The following is a 17,070-nucleotide window of genomic DNA, read 5'->3' on the forward strand; positions in this document are numbered from 1 at the left end:
GAAGTGTCCTAATAAAATTTGCGGTTGACACAAAGTTGGGAGCTATTGCCAATTCAGAAAAGGATCGGGATATCATACAGGAAGATCTAGATGATCTTGTAAATTGGAGTGATAGCAATGGGATGAAATTTAATAGTGAGAAGTGTAAGGTTATGCGTTTAGGGATTAATAACAAGAATTTTAGTTATAAGCTGGGGACACATCAGTTGGAAGTAATGGAGGAGGAGAAGGACCTCGGAGTCCTGGTTGATTATAAAATGACTATGGCCGCCATTGTGACATGGCTGTGAAAAAGGCTAATACGATCTTGGGATGTATTAGGCGAGGTATTTCCAGTAGGGATAAGGAGGTGTTAGTGCCATTATACAAGGCACTGGTGAGACCCCATTTGGAATACAGGCAGTCCCCGGGTTACGTACAAGATAGGGACTGTAGGTTTGTTCTTAAGTTGAATTTGTATGCAAGTCGGAACTGGTACATATTGTAGGGGAAACTCTAGCCAAACATTTCTCCAGAGCTCAGTTTTATTCTCCCACACCTCACTTCCCTCAGTCCTTTATTCTCAAGCTGAAGTGTCTGCTGAGAAAAGCCGCTCCGAGTCTCCCTTGTCTGCTGGGAGGGGCGCTAGCTTCGCGTCTCCCTGGTCTGCTGGGGGGAAGCAGCTAGTGTGGGGTTGCCTCACCCCGTTTGTAAGTAGGGATCCGAAGTAAGTCGGATCCGTGTAACCCGGGGACTGCCTGTACTGTGTGCAGTTCTGGTCTCCCATGTTTAAGAAGGATGAATTCAGACTAGAACAGGTACAAAGAAGGGCCACTAGGATGATCCGAGGAATGGAAAACCTGTCTTATAAAAGGAGACTCAAGGAGCTTGGCTTGTTTACCTTAACCAAAAGAAGGCTGAGGGGGGACATGATTGCACTTTTTAAATATATGAGGGTATGTCTACACTACCCTCCTAGTTCGAACTAGGAGGGTAATGTAGGCATACCGCACTTGCAAATGAAGCCCGGGATTTGAATTTCCCGGGCTTCATTTGCGTAAGCGGGGAGCCGCCATTTTTAAAACCCCGCTGGTTCGAACCCCGTGCAGCGCGGCTACACGGGGCTCGATCTAGGTAGTTCGGACTAGGATTCCTAGTCCAAACTACCTAGTTCGAGCCCCGTGTAGCCGCGCTGCACGGGGTTCGAACCAGCGGGGTTTTAAAAATGGCGGCTCCCCGCTTACGCAAATGAAGCCCGGGAAATTCAAATCCCGGGCTTCATTTGCAAGTGCGGTATGCCTACATTACCCTCCTAGTTCGAACTAGGAGGGTAGTGTAGACATACCCTTAGAGGGATAAATACCAGGGAGGGAGAGGAATTATTTAAGCTTAATACCAATGTGGACACAAGAACAAATGGATTATAAGCTGGCTAGTAGGAAGTTTAGACTTGAGATTAGACGAAGGTTTCTAACCATTAGAGGAGTGAGGTTCTGGAACGGCCTTCCAAGGGAAGTAGTGGCGGCAAAAGATCTATCTGGTTTCAAGATTAAACTAGATGGGTTTATGAAGGGGATGGTTTGATGAGATAACATGATCTTGGTAACTAATTGTCCATTCATTATCAGTGGGAATAGGTCAATGGAGGGATGATAGGAGTTACTATAGAGAACTTTCTGGGTGTCTGGCTGATGAGTCTTGCCCACATGCTCAGGGTTTAGCTGATCGCCATATTTGGGGTCGGGAAGGAATTTTGCTCCAGGGTAGATTGGCAGAAGCCCTGGAGGTTTTTCGCCTTCCTCTGTAGCATGGGGTACAGATCACAGCTAGAGGATTCTCTGCATCTTGGGGTCTTCAAAGTATTTGAAGGCTTCATTATCTGAGATATAAGTGAGAGGATTATTCTGGGAGGGGTGGGTGAGATTCTGTGGCCTGCACTGTGCAGGGGGTCAGATTAGATGATCATAATGGTCCCTTCTGACCTTAAAGTCTATGAGTCTATGAGATCTTCATACATTTTCTTTGGTGAATAAATTCAAGGGTAATAAAGCAGTCTTGAAATTGAGACTACAATAAGAGATTCTTAATGAGTTAGTTGCAAGATATCTTGCAGATCCTAAATCATTGTATAAACTTTACATTGGCAGGAATCACTTTTCTTTACACACATACCTACATCTTCAGAGTAAGCAATGTGCTGGCTATTAGCATTCAACAACACTCCAGAACAGTTTAGTTTTTCATCTGAAGAAGTGGGTTGTACCCACGAAAGCTCATGATACCATCTACATATTTTGTTAGTCTTTAAGGTGCTGCTAGACTATTTGTCATTTAAGTTTTTCCCATTACAGACTAACTCAGCTACCCCTCTGAAGTTTGGAATAGAGCAGGCTGTTTTTGGTGGGGATTTAGATTGGCTGTGTTGGGCCCGATTTCCCCCCCAGCCCGCCAGGAGGGGCTGGGTCTATTCCCCCCCTCCCGGAGCCGCACCAGGCCTGGTTTTCCCCCCACCCCGGGCCACTGCGAAGGGGAGGGGAGAGGAAGGCTCAGCCATAGGATCCCTAGCCCTCCACATAGGGAAGGGCCAGACTGGGGGTGGATGGGACTTGTTCCTGTGGGATGCAGAGTGACATGATGACAACACTGTTGTCCCATAGGAAAATTGTTTTATGTGTATAGAGAGAGATTATTGAAACCCACATGCCATAGTCAGAATTGAGGCTCCATTATCCTATGCACACTACAAAAATTTGACTAGGACAGCAGAGTTAATACTTTTTCTGTTGCAAGATATGCCATAAAATCTTCATTCACCACCTTTCTCCTGGGAAAGAACTCACTTCCACAGTGCAGATTTCCCCTAATATTATTCTGAAATATAAGTGTGTGCTCATAGAATCATAAGGATTCCAGGATCACAAGTGCCGACCACATTGTTGTTGTCTGTGCAGAGCACAGCAATGTCTCCAAGGACAAAGGTGAATCATTTTGCCAGGAAATGGACAAGGCATAACTGGACTTCTGGATGGGTATACATAGCCCAAAAGCTCATGTCATTACTAAGACAGAATCCACATGTTCAAGAGAAAGAGATGTTTTGTGCACTCCCATAATGAATTTTCATTGTCCAGGGGGCTAGGATAATTTCACATAATATATATATGTGAACAGTAATATGTGTAAATAGGAAATGAAGTAGTATTTGTAACTGTGCCACAGTCATCCCCTGGATGTAGGCCAGATCTGGAAGGTGGTTGGTTTTTTTTCTTTCTGAAATTGTATTATGCATTTTGAATACTCAGGTTATATGATTCATCACACAGTTTGACTGTCATAATATGTTAACATTTTCATACTACTCTATAAAAACTGGCCATAACTTAAACACACAGCTTAATTGTGTGATTGATACTTTGAAATATGACATTTTTAATGCATGTTTAAACTCAGAGCAGAGCTTATGGATTACTGTGAGTAAATTCCTCCACTGTAAATGTAATAAACCATGATAATAACACCTTGTGTGCATGTTAAACACTTACTTGTAAATAAGCATGTACCAGAAACTCACAATGTTAAAAACCCGATTGGCAGACTAGCTGGCAGCAAATTTACAAAACAAGGACAGTGCAAACCTATCCTGCCTAGTACTCCAGTTGCTACAGAAGTACAAATGAGAAATAATTATCGTATTGGAATGAAAGTCTAATTCTTTTATTTATCATGTCTCTAGTAGTGACTAATGTGGGAGGTTAAAAAAAATATTTGGGAACACGATGTATAATGTACCTAATTACGGGGCTTTAATTTCAGTCCTGATCAATGTCAGTCTGCTACGGCTGCTGGATATTGGTTTGTGTAGCAGATTTCTGGTATTCAGGATAGAGTTAAACTGTTGTTTTCAGGTTTGTGATATTATGAACTGACTGATGTGATTGTATAATTTTAAGTACACTCCATTTGTCACATTTATAATTGAATTGTTTTCTACTAGAAAATATTACTTTTCTGGGTTTTGTATTCCTTTTACAGATAATAAAATATATGAAATCTTCAAGCGCAGAGTTCTCCAAGGAAAATCAGTCCCTCATTATGCAGCTATAGAACCAGGTGGAGATGCTCTAATGATTGTCTCCTACAAGCCCTTCAGATTTATGAAGGATGAGGAGAACCAGCTTGAAGAAAATGAAGATGGGAAAATAGCAGATGAAAAGAAAGGTAATATTTATTCTGATCATCCTTTATTATACACAATAATAAAATGCTAGATAGGTTAATAAATTTCCATATATCTATTAGGTCAATATTTTTTTCAATATCTTAAATTTCATTGTAAATGTTTACTTCTCAAACAGAGAGATTTAGATATATTATTTTATGTCTGTATTTTCTCTTTGTATACAGTATTTGCCTTTTTACTTTAGAAGAGGCTTTGAGCATAAAGCTGTGTGAAGTTTTGCTCTGCAGAAGGCATGTAAAGTTTATGCTTTCCTTGCCTTTGCATGAAAAATGAGTATTACACATGTAGTAAGAAAGATAGTAATTGCAGTAGTATCTGTGAAAGGAAGTCATTCACTGAATTCGAACCTTATCATGTGCAGGTCTGTAGTATGATGGGCAACTATTAGCTCGTCAGGAAGACAAAATCTTCCAAATGTTTTAATCATCACTATGCTGTGAATGATTTTATCGGTTAGCAGAGGGCCTGATCAAAAGCTCGATAATGTCCATTGGAGTCTTCTCACTGACTTCGTCAGTTGTTTGAATCAGAGCCATGTTCATTAGATTGACTCTTGTTTTTCTGAACTGTGCACCAGTGACTGTTTCCATCCTAAATAACCTCTAAAAGTCATTTTCAAATCCTTTCTTTTAAAAATAAAAGTTCTTCTCTCTACAGGTGGTTATATCGGTTTGCCTGTTTGGTATATTCTAAACAGGAACATTAGTGGACTATTTTACGGAAAACACTGCTTAGGGTTTATTTTCACGTGAAAATGTTTGCTGAGGTTCACTGATGTATATTTCATACTTTCCATAAAGTGGTAGCTAAAGGAAGCCAGAAACATACACAGGATAATTCTAATAGGCAGGGCTTGACAAACGACGGCGAAAGCTGCTCTCTAGCCCCACACTGCACATGCGCAAGAATTGCATTGTGTGGTAAATGGGGCACACGGCTGAAATGTACTCGCCATGAGTGAGTAGATTCTGTAGTTTGTCGAGCCTTGCTAATAGGTGTGCTTGGGTTTTGTTTTTATAAGATCATAGGGCTGGAAAGAAAATAGTTGTCTAGTTCAGTCCCTTGCACTCCTGCAAAGGCAAAGTATTATCTATTCTGACAGGTGTTTATCTAACCTCTTAAATGGCAGAGTGTCCATAAACTCCCTAGGCAATTTAGTCCAGTGAATAACCACCCTGACAAAATTTTTCCCTAATGTCCAGTCTAAACTGTCCTTGCTCCTCCGAGGTTAAAGAGAACAATTTGTCTCTCTGCTCCATGCAGTGGCCTTTTACATACTTGGTATTGTCTGCAAACTTTAGGTGTACTCTCTATGCGATTATCTAAATCATTGATGAAGATATTAAACAGAACCAGACCCAGAACCGATCCCTGTGGTACCTCACTTTATATGCTTTTCTAGTGTGACTGTGAACCACTGAAAATTACTTTCTGGGAATTGTTTTTCAACCAGTCAGGCACTCACCTTTTATAGTAGCTCCATTTAGGTTGTATTTCCCTATTTTGTTTATGAGGAGGTCATGCAAGGAACATCAAAGCCTTACTAAAGTCAAGATACACCACATCTACAGCCTTTCCGCCATTCACGAGGTTTGTTACCCTATCAAAGAAAGCTATTGATTTGGTTTAACAAAACTTGTTCTTGACATATCTATACTGATTGTCAGAGCTCAACAATCTATGTAATTGATTACATCCTGATTACATCCTGGAAGAGCTGGGTTTGGGCGATCTGCGCATGCGCAGAATGCCGGACAGTGCGGCTGGCGAGCAGGGCTCGCTGCAGCTTGGTGAGCCCTGCTGATTGGAGGATCAGCAAATAACTTAGATAGGGCCACGATAAGGTGGGTGCATAATTGGCTGGATAACCGTAGTCAGAGAGTTGTTGTTAACGGTGCTAAATCCTACTGGAAAGGGATAACAAGTGGAGTTCCGCAAGGGTCTGTTTTGGGACCCGTACTGTTCAATATCTTCATCAATGATGTAGATATTGGGATAGAGAGTACGCTTATTAAGTTTGCAGATGATACCAAACTGGGTGGGGTTGCAACTTCTTTGGAGGATAGGGACATAATTCAAAATGACCTTAGCAAGTTAGAGAAATGGTCAGAGGTAAACAGGATGAAGTTTAATAAAGAGAAATGCAAAGTGCTCCACTTAGAAAGGAACAATCAGTTCCATACATACAAGATGGGAAGCGACTGTCTAGGAAGGAGCATGGCGGAAAGGGATCTAGGGGTCATAGTGGACCACAAGTTGAATATGAGTCAACAGTGTGATGCTGTTGCAAAAAAAGCAAATATGATTCTAGGTTGTATCAACAGGTGTGTTGTAAGCAAAACTCGTGAAGTCATTCTGCCACTCTACTCTGCACTATTTAGGCCTCAGCTGGAGTACTGTGTCCAGTTCTGGGTGCCACATTTGAAGAAAGATGTGGAGAAATTGGAAAGGGTACAGAGAAGAGCGACAAGAATGATTAAAGGTCTAGAGAACATGACCTATGAAGCCAGGCTTTGTGAACTGGGCTTGTTTAGTTTGGAAAAAAGAAGATTAAGGGGGGACATGATAGCAGTTTTCAAATATCTAAAAGGGTGTCACAAGGAGGAAGGAGAAAATTTGTTCCTCTTGGTTTCTGAGGACAGGACAAGGAGTAATGGGCTTAAAGTGCAGCAAGGGAGGTTTAGATTGGACATTAGGAAAAAATTCCTAACTGTCAGGGTGGTCAAATACTGGAATAAATTGCCAAGGGAGGTGGTGGAATCTCCCTCTCTGGAGATATTTAAGAACAGGTTAGATAGACATCTGTCAGGGATGGTGTAGACGGAGCTTGGTCCTGCCTTGAGGGCGGGGGGCTGCACTCGATGACCTCTCGAGGTCCCTTCCAGTCCTATGATTCTATGAATAACCACCCAAAAGTTATCTAAATGGGTGATAAACTGTATTAGTTTTTGCTGTGCAGCACCTTGACTTAGCCTTCTGCACAAGTTAGAATGTATTCCACTAGAGCTCAAGCAGCCTCTGCTGCTTCCCTAATGGACATTCCAATCTTGGGCATTTGTAATGCAGCTAACCAGAGTTCAATTCACAAGTTCACCCAGGACTACTCCTTAGTAGAGGGTTCCAGATCTAATGGCCACTTTGTCAGAGCTGTCTTAGCCATGGATTCACTAGAACAGTGGTTTTCAAACTTTTTTCCTTGTGACCCAGCTGAAGAAAATTGTTGACACCACAACCCAACATAAGTATGTCTTTTGACTAGAGTGACGGCTATGGGGTAGGGCTAAGATGGGGATGGTGTGTGGGTTTTTTGTGGGGAGGAGAAGGCTCCATCTGGGTGTGCAGGCTCTGTGGTGAGGTAAGATGAGGTTTTAGAGTATAACAGAGTGTTGCAGGCTGGAGGAGGTAGTTGCAGAGGGTTCAGCATGGGAGAAGAAGGTCTGGCCTGGTGGGAAGGAGTGGTTCAGAGTGGTGCAGTCCCCATCTGGGAGTGCATTCCCCATCTAGGGTGGGACAGAGATGAGGTGTTTGAAGTGTAAGAGACGGTTCTGAACTAGGGATGTTAAAATGCGGTTAATTGACTAGTCGATGGAATTTCCGTTGACTAGTTGATAGACACTTCCACATTCCTCCTTTGAAAAGTACAAGAGCCCCAGCAGGTGTAGGGGCTCTTGTACATTTCAAAGGAGGAATGTGGAACTCTTGTATAGCTTGGGGCCGTTGGGAAGGCCCCCTGACTCTGGGCTGCATGCCGTTGCCTGCTTTGAAATGTACAGGAGTCCCCAGCAGGGGCTCTTGTGCATTTCAAAGACATGGAGCTTGGGATCAGCAGGGGACTCAGTGTCTCCTGTTGGCCCCAAGCTCCATGCTACGCTTCATACCGCACGGAGTCCCCAGCTGACTCCCTCTCCCCCGGCTCCACGGCTGCCCTTTTGAACCGTGCGGAGGTGGCATTTCAAAGGAGCGGCCGCTACACTTCTGATCCTCCGTGCATTTCAAAGGGGTATCTATGAAGCCCAGGGTTAGGTGGGGACTTCCCAGCTGATCCTGGGCTCTACGCAGCATTTCCCCAGAACCCGGGCTCCACGGCAGCTGCTCCTTTGAAATGCCAGAGGCAGCATTTTAAAGGGTCAGCTGCTGCACAGCTGATCAAACTCTTAGTTTGAAAATCACTGCACTAGACTCTGAGCACTCATTTCCAGGACATGAGATTCCTACTGCTGCTGCTTCTTATAGTCATCTAATATGGAGTCCATATGGACAACCACTCCAAAACTGGACCATTATTTACAGTACAGTAATTGGTTTTTGTGCTGTGTTGACTAAGAGTCATAGAAATGTAGCGGTAGAATGGAACTCAAGAAATCAAGTCCAGCCTCCGGTGCTGATGCAGGTCATGTAAAAAGACCATATCTGAAAAGTGCTTTACAGCTTTTAGTAAGAGACTTAACGATGTTGGGGATTCCAGAATTTCTCTTGGAAAACTACTCTCATAGTTAGGTTTTTCCTCATACCTAAATGGACACATGCATTTCCACAACCCACCCTCCTTCTGAGCTGGATTCTGTAGTTTGGAGATTGAGGACTAGTTATTGCTACCCTGCCTTTTATTCTCTTGCCTATGGTATGCCCCAGGGCAATCTTGGTGTAGGTATGGCTCCAATGAATGCTTATGTAACAGGATTCAGACCTCATGTGGATTATATTTGAATGACACATTTCAAAGAATCACTATTATTATGGCATTATGAAGATAATTCAAAAGGTGCTGAATCTACATAATGCGATTAGTGCTCACTGAGAGGTGCTTATTTGAATAAATTTGTGTATTGTGTTAATAAAGTTATGACTAGTGAAAAATATTAAAAACTACAAGTCATATTTGTATTGTGCTCCTGAGTGTGCATCTGCGTATTAACATGAAGGTAAGCATGTTTCCATAACTGAGACACAAGTAAACTGTGGTTAAATTCCTCCTGGTAGCTAGCAAATAGTGTTTATATTTTTTTAAATAAGTGATCAGAATAGCTTTCATACAGAGTTTTTAGAGTGGAAAGTGACTACACACACTTTACCACATTTGTTTTCTCTCCCATCAGCCATATACTTTACATTTTGTAACTGACTTTGCATTTCTGCATGTTTCCATTTGTAGACCCTGTCTATTACTGGCAACAGACTGAAGATGATTTGACAGTAACCATTCACCTTCCACAAGACATCACTAAAGATGACATACAAATACAGTTTCCTCCTGAGGGTATCATTGTAGCATTGAAAAATCAGCCTCCTTTGTTGGAAGGAAAGCTCTATTCATCTATTGACCATGAAAGCTGCACATGGATAATTAGAGATAATAGGTATTAATAATCTATATATTGATTTTACTTTTTGTCTTCATCTATTAAGTGATCATATGTTTTTAAGTTTGTTTCTTTCCACTCCAGTCCGTGCTTCAGGAATCAGACAAAATCTGTTGAAGTTGATGTCAACTTGATGGTTGATTTCAACTAGAGAAGGATCAAGCCTTTGCCAGGAGCAGGCTCTTTTTGAGTAAACACTTTTGAAAACGACTCATGCATGGGTAAACATGTGTAAGTGTCTCTTGTCTTTCTAGTCATTGCTGTTTTCAAATTGACACACGTGTAGAACACTAATTCATAAGGTGGTTTGGATGAAGAAAGGCTTTGAAATAAAAGGCTCATTCCATCTTCCCTCACTGGCAACATATTGCCGTCAGGAAAACGGTTGAGCAAAGATTTCAGTGGCAGCTTAAGAGTTTCAGCAGTTAAAGAACTGCGTCTTTGCGTTTTTTGTTTTTGTGAAAGCAAATTGTCTGCAGAATTTGCATGTACAAAGATCAATTGTTGGTGCAGATTAGGAAGTTAGAGGCATAAGTACTCAGGCTGCCACCCACAATTAATTTCTGCAGCTGCAAATGGTGTGAGCTAAATATTATGTGCTAAAAGGGAGGTTGAGATGTCTGTCCTCTTAAAAATGCCTCTTCACAATTTTTGCTTATACAGCTTCAAGCAATTGGTCTAGTTAACACAAACATCTTCTTTATATATACTCCTGCTTTTGTAACTTCCACTTCAATTCTTCTGATGAAGTGGGTTTTACTCACAAAAGCTTATGCCCTAATAAATCTGTTTGTCTCTAAGGTGCAACAGGACTCTGTTGTTTTTACAGATACAGATTAATCCTCTGAGAATTTGGCTCAGTTTATAAGCTAATTTTTCTGTTACACTTAAATGGTACAGTAAAACTGCTATGTATACACATTAATGTCAAGATTTTAGGAACGCCTTATGAATGTTTGTTGAACTAAATTACTGTACTTTCAAGCAATCACTATTCAGAATGGTTTAATTTGGTGTATTTAGATAGGTATACAACAGAGGGCTACCTATGAGATGGAAAATTCCTTAATGTTTTTTTTTCCTGGAGGAGGTTTGTGACATCTTAGTGGGAAATGTTCTCTAGTAGCCTCTTAGTTTGGAAAGAGGCTGTTCAGTTAGACAGCTAAAGAAAGACAAATCTAGAAGCCAGATATTTGTTCTACTTGCAGCAAACTAAGCAAAAACATTCAAACATTTTTCAACCTTTTTAATATTCATATCTACACAGACACTGAGGCCGAAAGGGACCATTATAATTCTCTATTCTGACCTTAAATTAAGGGATGATAAATCTTCAAAAATAATTTGTTTTTACATTTGACGGTGGTGGTGCTGCTGCTTTTATTAAATGATTGAGCCTTGGTGATTGAATTTACCACATTGTTCTGCCCTGTTCCCTGACCCTTTGAGTATTTTATATCACAGTGTTCTTTCAATTTTTTTTAACATATGTTCAAGAATATAATGTGCATGGAAATTAATTTTGTTGAAATATAAAATTATACTGCATTAAGTATCAGGCAGCAGTCTATTTCAGGGAATTATTGAGACACATTTTAATTTAACACATTTTCCAACAGGAATTGGAAGTTAGTGGGGTACCAAATAACTAAAATCGTTAGCTTTAGGTTTTATTCAATGAGCAAAAGTGGTCAGCCAAGAACATTGGTAGTGTTCTTGTGAAAGCAACTATTGCCTGATTATGCTTTCATTTCTGCTGGTTTAAATCAAGTGCAGTTCATACTGATTCAAAGCCAAATGTCAGTTGAGATCAGAATCTGGTTCTCAGTATTCACAATTCAACAAACAGGGCTTTGGTTGTTTTTTTTGTGTTTTTGTTTTTTTTTTCCAATAAGAGCCCACTTAATGTTGGGTAGGTAGCTCTGACGGACTGAATATGTTTGGCAGCCTGAGAAGCAGATACAGTTCTCAGCCAGGTAAATTTTCTAATTTGAATGCGATTTGTATTAAGGTGTGTATTCTGTTCTAGCTGGGTATGAAATTATTTTCCTTAGTGTACAAAAACATGGTCCCTTTTATTTTCAAAATTGTTTTTATAAGGAAAAGGACAGTCATGTATTCCACTTAGGTGTGTGCACATGTCTAGTATTGGAGCCAGATAACTGCCTACCAGCTCCCATAGATGATCAGTGTTCATACCTGGTGATCATAGCCCTTCTGTTGGCTATTTGAGATACCACTGCTTGACTGGCTTCTCCCCAATTTCTTCATACTGCCTATCGCTGGAGTGGCAGCTCTGAGTGGTTTCTGTTCTCACAACTTCTCAACTTTTTACTGACTTTTCTAGTTGTATATAACTAATTAGTACAGGTTGAACCTCTGTAATCCTGACTTCCCTAGTCTGGCAACACCCTGATCCAGCATCACTGGTGACCTTGAGAATATTTCAGGGCGGTAGTGCACTCGTAAAAAAAAATGTTGGGCAGGACCCCAGAGCATTGCTAGACCAGTCCAGATTATAGAGATTCAACCTTTGTTTGTTTTTTACAGTATAAATATTTCTAATAAAAATAATATAAAATGAGCACTATACATTTTGTATTCTGTTGTAATTGAAGCCCATTTATATATGAAAATATAGAAAAATACCCAAATACATTTGTAATATGCTAAAAGATTTACTTAGCGATGCTTGGGTCCTTCAGGGCAGGGAGTTGAGGGTGTGGGGGGACGGTCTGTGGGGAACTCAAGGCAGGGAACTGGTGTTGTGGGGTGTGCAGAAGTTAGGGTTGGGGAGAAAGGAGAGGTTCAGGGCAGGAGGTGGTGTTGCAGAAGTCAGGGGATGGAGAGCTCAGGACATTAGGAGGTGTGGGGGAGCTCGGGGCAGGGCGAAAGGGTGCAGGAGTCAGAGCTGGGGATTGGGCGGTGGGGTAGGGGCGAGAGGGTTCAGGGGAAGTGGTGTGGGTGGCCTATATTCCTGATAGCAATAAGATCCGCAAGAAGTGTGTGTAAGTTCCAAGTTCTAAAGTTTGAACCTCCTAATACACAGTTCTCCAAGGACCAAGAGACTTTACGAGCACACGCGATTTTTGTGTAAGGTAACATCTCAATTTCATTTGAACCATAGAATATATTTACTTGAATGCAGCCTAGGAAAGTATACATTTCTAGAGGAGCAATGTCGCTATAAATTAGATGTCAGGTAATACTAAGCCTTTTCTTTGTATAAGACTCAATTGTTCTGTGCTTCACCTTTCCTGTTTGTGTCATGTACAGATTGTATGAAGGGGCAAGTGCTGTCTTCACAGAATCTCTAATGGATAACATTGTGTCAAGATGGCATATTAAATAGTCGTGGCTTTGCCTCATCGTTAGGTGTGAGCTCATTCTATAGAATGATAGCAATATCAGTAGTGTTTTTCAGTGACATCTCAGAATTAGGCATTTGCATGGCAGTTGTGCAGTTGTCCATACATACATTTCTAAATCTGCGCCGTTATGTCATTATTGCATTTTCTGGGGAAGATGCAAGTTTTAGTAGGGCAGTCTCTCCCTCCTTGTGTAAGTAGACTCAGCCTGGCTTCCAGGGGCAGGTTTTGCTTACGAGTCACCTGAGTGGAATACATGGCTGCATCTGCTTGAAGACTAAAGTGTTACTTACTGTAACACTGATTCTTCGAGATGTAATGCAGAAATGTATTCCACAACCCTATGTCCATCTTCTCTGCATCTGAGTCTAGTCTCTGGGCATTCATTGTGAAGGAATGAGAGGAGTCAGGGTGGTGCCACCTCAGGTAGCCAAGACAGGTACTATGGCCACAGAGAGAGAGAGAAAGAGAAAGAGAGTGCTGCCACTCTGTGAGTACCATTGGAGCAAAATTCCTTGGTTCCAGTGTGCTGGGTGCCCATCAATGTTCCCTGTAATCTTTTCCATCCGTGTAGGGATTTTTTCATCCATTTGCGGAATAAATTTGTTTATATGTACCGAGGCATGTGCAAATATACACCACCAGTCAAAACAAAATACCTAGCTGTGGTCATTCTTCTAATCAGCATTTGAATCTCTCCTGAGTGGCTGCACAAGTGCACAGCTTTTAGGGAGCACTGGTACACATATACCTCTATCATGTCTCAAAGATTATAGTAAGTAACCATTTCTTGTATTTCAAACTGTACTTCAAAAACTAATTTTGACTAATAAAAATGGAGTTGCCCCTCTGTAAATCTCTATATAAAGAAGGAAAGAGCAAGCTGGAGAAATGTATGAATGCAGTTGTATGATGTGCATGGTAGAGGGCGGGCTTAGTAGCCCTGGGGTTCGTGTTTGTCTTATATTCCTGAAAGCTCATTTTTCAGGGTTTCAGCTGGGCACCTGTAGATGTCAGCCCCGTGTAGTCTGAGGGGAGAGGAGGAGAAAGGAGGTTAACTTTCCTCTGAAGCACCTGGGATACTGAAAAGGCATAACAAGCAGGGTTCCACAGGGGTCTGTTTTGGGAACAGTTCTGTTAAATATCTTTATCAGCAATTTAGATATTGGCATAGAGAGCATGCTTATTAAGTTTTCAGAAGATACTAAGCTAGGAGGGATTGCAACTGTTTTGGTGGATAGGGTCAAAATTCAAAATGATCTGGACAAACTGGAGAAATGGTCTGAGGTAAATAGGATGAAGCTTAATAAGGACAAATGCAAAGTGCTCCACTTAGGAAGGGCGACGAGGAGTCCTGTGGCACCTTATAGACTAACTGAAGTGTAGGAGCATAAGCTTTCGTGGGCAAAGACCCACTTCGTCAGATGCATGTAGTGGAAATTTCCAGAGGCAGGAATAAATATGCAGGCCAGGATCAGGCTGGAGATGACCAGGTGGATCCAATCAAGGAGGATGAGGCCCACTTCTAGCAGCTGATCTGGAGGTGTGAATTCCAAGAGAATAGAAGCTGCTTTTGTAGTTAGCAAGCCATTCACAGTCTTTGTTTAATCCAGAGTTGATTGTGTCAAACTTAAAGATGAACTGTAGCTCAGCAGTTTCTCTTTGAAGTCTGGTCCTGAAGTTTTTTTGCTGCAGGATGGCTACTTTTAGATCTGCAATTGTGTGTCCAGGAAGATTGAAGTGTTCCCCTACAGGTTTTTGTATGTTGCCATTCCTAATATCAGATTTGTGTCCATTGATTCTTTTACGTAGGGACTGTCCTGTTTGGCCGATGTATATAGCAGTGGGGCATTGTTGGCACATGATGGCATATATTACGTTGGTGGATGTGCAGGAGAATGTACCAGTGACAGTATGGCTGATCTGGTTAGGTCCTGTGATGGTGTTGCTGGTGTATATATGTGGGCAGAGTTGGCACCGAGGTTTGTTGCAAGGATTGGTTCCTGAGTTCGAGTTATTATGGTGCGGTGTGTAGTTGCTGGTGAGAATATGCTTCAGGTTGGCGGGTTGTCTGTGGGCAAGGACCGGCCTACCTCCCAAGGCCTGTGAGAGCGAGGGATCATTGTCCAGGATGGGCTGAAGATCACTAATGATGCGTTGGAGAGGTTTTAGCTGGGGACTATAGGTGATGGCCAGTGGTGTTCTGTTGGTTTCTTTCTTGGGCTTGTCCCGTAGCAGGAGGCTTCTGGGTACACGTCTGGCTCTGTCAATCTGTCTCCTCACTTCCTCGTGTGGGTATCGCAGTTTACAGAATGCTTAGGAAGGAACAATCAGTTTCACATATACAGAATGGGAAGTGACTATCTAGGAAGGAGAACTGCAGAAAGGGATCTAAGGGTCATAGTGGACCACAAGCTAAACATGTGTCAATAGTATGGCACTGTTGCAAAGAAGCAAACTTGATTCTGGGGTGCATGAACTGGATTGTTGAGAGCAAGACACGAGAAGTCATTCTTCCACTCTACTCTGCACTGATTAGGCCTCAGTTGGAATATTGTGTCCAGTTCTGGGCACCACATTTCAAGAAGATGTGGAAAAATTGGAGGAGGTCCAGAGAAGAGCAACAAAAATGATTAAAGGTCTAGAAAACATGACTTATGAGGGAAGACTGAAAGAATGGGCTTGTTTAGTTTAGAACAGAGAAGATTGAGAGGGGACATGATAGCGGTTTTCAAGGATCTAAAATGGTGTTATGAGGAGGAGGGAGAAAAACTGTTCTCCTTGGCCTTTGATGATAGGACAATAAGCAATGGGCTTAAATTGCAACAAGAGAGGTTTAGGTTGGACATTAGTAAAAACTTCCTGTCAGGGTGGTTAAACCCTGGAATAAATTACCTGGGAAGTTGTGGAATCTCCGTCATTAGAGAGATTTAAGAACAGGTTAGATAGACATCTATCAGGGATGATCTAGACAGTAGTTGGTCCTGCCATGAGGGCAGGGGACTGGACTTGAAGATCTCTCGAGTTCCCTTCCAGTTCTAGAATTCTATGAACACAGTTGAAAATGGGACATAAGACGATGAGGGCCAGGGTTCTGAGATGGCTTTGGCATTCTATCTCACTTTCTTGTTCTTGTTCTCAGGCTATAACTAATCACCATAAATAGCAGGAGTGGGCAAATAGTCTGGCCCATGGGTTGGTTAGCTCCTGGCATGTCCCCACCTCTATAATTACCTGCACAGCCACAGGTATGGGTGATCGCAGTTCCCTTTGGCCATGGATCACTGTTCCCACCCAATGGGATCTGAGGGAAATTCCCATCTGTGCTGCTCTCATTGCCTGAGAACAGTGATACTCAGCCAGAGGGAGCTGCAATCGCCAGTACCTGCAGCTGTGCTGGTAAATATAGTGGCAGCAGCCTGCCTGTGGCTAATCCTGGTGAACTGCTGCTATGTTATAGCCCACCCCTTATGCATAGGGTCAAAAAGGAGTTTTTCTCCAGGTCAGTTTAGCAGTGATGCTGAGGATTTTGTGCCTTCCTTTGGGTAACTTGTTATGATTATCAAAGTATATCTCTCAGTTCCCTGTCATAACAGAAATCTCAATCATTGGTGCACTTTTATTCCTCCTATTCTCTGCTTGTGGCACATAGTAGTGTAACTCCTAAGAGCTGTAATACTTTTAATTTAATTTGTTAGGATTAGTGGAGTGGTGGTGATGGCCTGTAACATAACAGATCAGACTAGATCTAGTGGACCCTTCTGGCCTTGAATCTATGATGATTGCTTTATGCAAAAAATGATTGCAGACCGTAGTAGTACTAATTCAAGCATTCTTTCCTAGTGTTCTTACCTACTGATTGAAAACTCAATATAAAGACTTGCAAATGTTCCTTTGTTGCATAGCTGTAAATTGTATTTCCTCCTAAATTGATTTTTGGGTTGCATTTTTCTCACCTTTTTGAATGGTTTATTACATGTAAAGTTTTTATGTAGGAAATATGCAGGTTGCTTTAATATTTGAGTTAATGTCTTATACAGAAGCACTGTGAAGGAAGAGTGCACTGGGAGTCTTTCCTTCCTCAGCCATCAGGTTATATATCCAGGAATCATACTGAATGGCT

General features: G+C 41.8%; 1 protein-coding gene across 1 annotated transcript in view; it reads left to right on the forward strand.

Moving 5' to 3' along the window:
* Positions 1 to 17,070, forward strand: part of NUDCD1 (NudC domain containing 1) — a 136,667-nt gene that overhangs the window by 56,066 nt on the left and 63,531 nt on the right. The window contains exons 5-6 of the mRNA XM_075920212.2: positions 4,012 to 4,197; positions 9,372 to 9,576. Of these exons, the coding sequence (XP_075776327.2) occupies positions 4,012 to 4,197; positions 9,372 to 9,576 (391 nt within the window). The remainder of the gene's footprint in view (positions 1 to 4,011; positions 4,198 to 9,371; positions 9,577 to 17,070) is intronic.

Source organism: Pelodiscus sinensis, chromosome 2, assembly GCF_052426305.1.
Source record: "Pelodiscus sinensis isolate ZL-2025 chromosome 2, ASM5242630v1, whole genome shotgun sequence".
In the NCBI taxonomy this organism is placed as follows: domain Eukaryota; kingdom Metazoa; phylum Chordata; order Testudines; family Trionychidae; genus Pelodiscus; species Pelodiscus sinensis.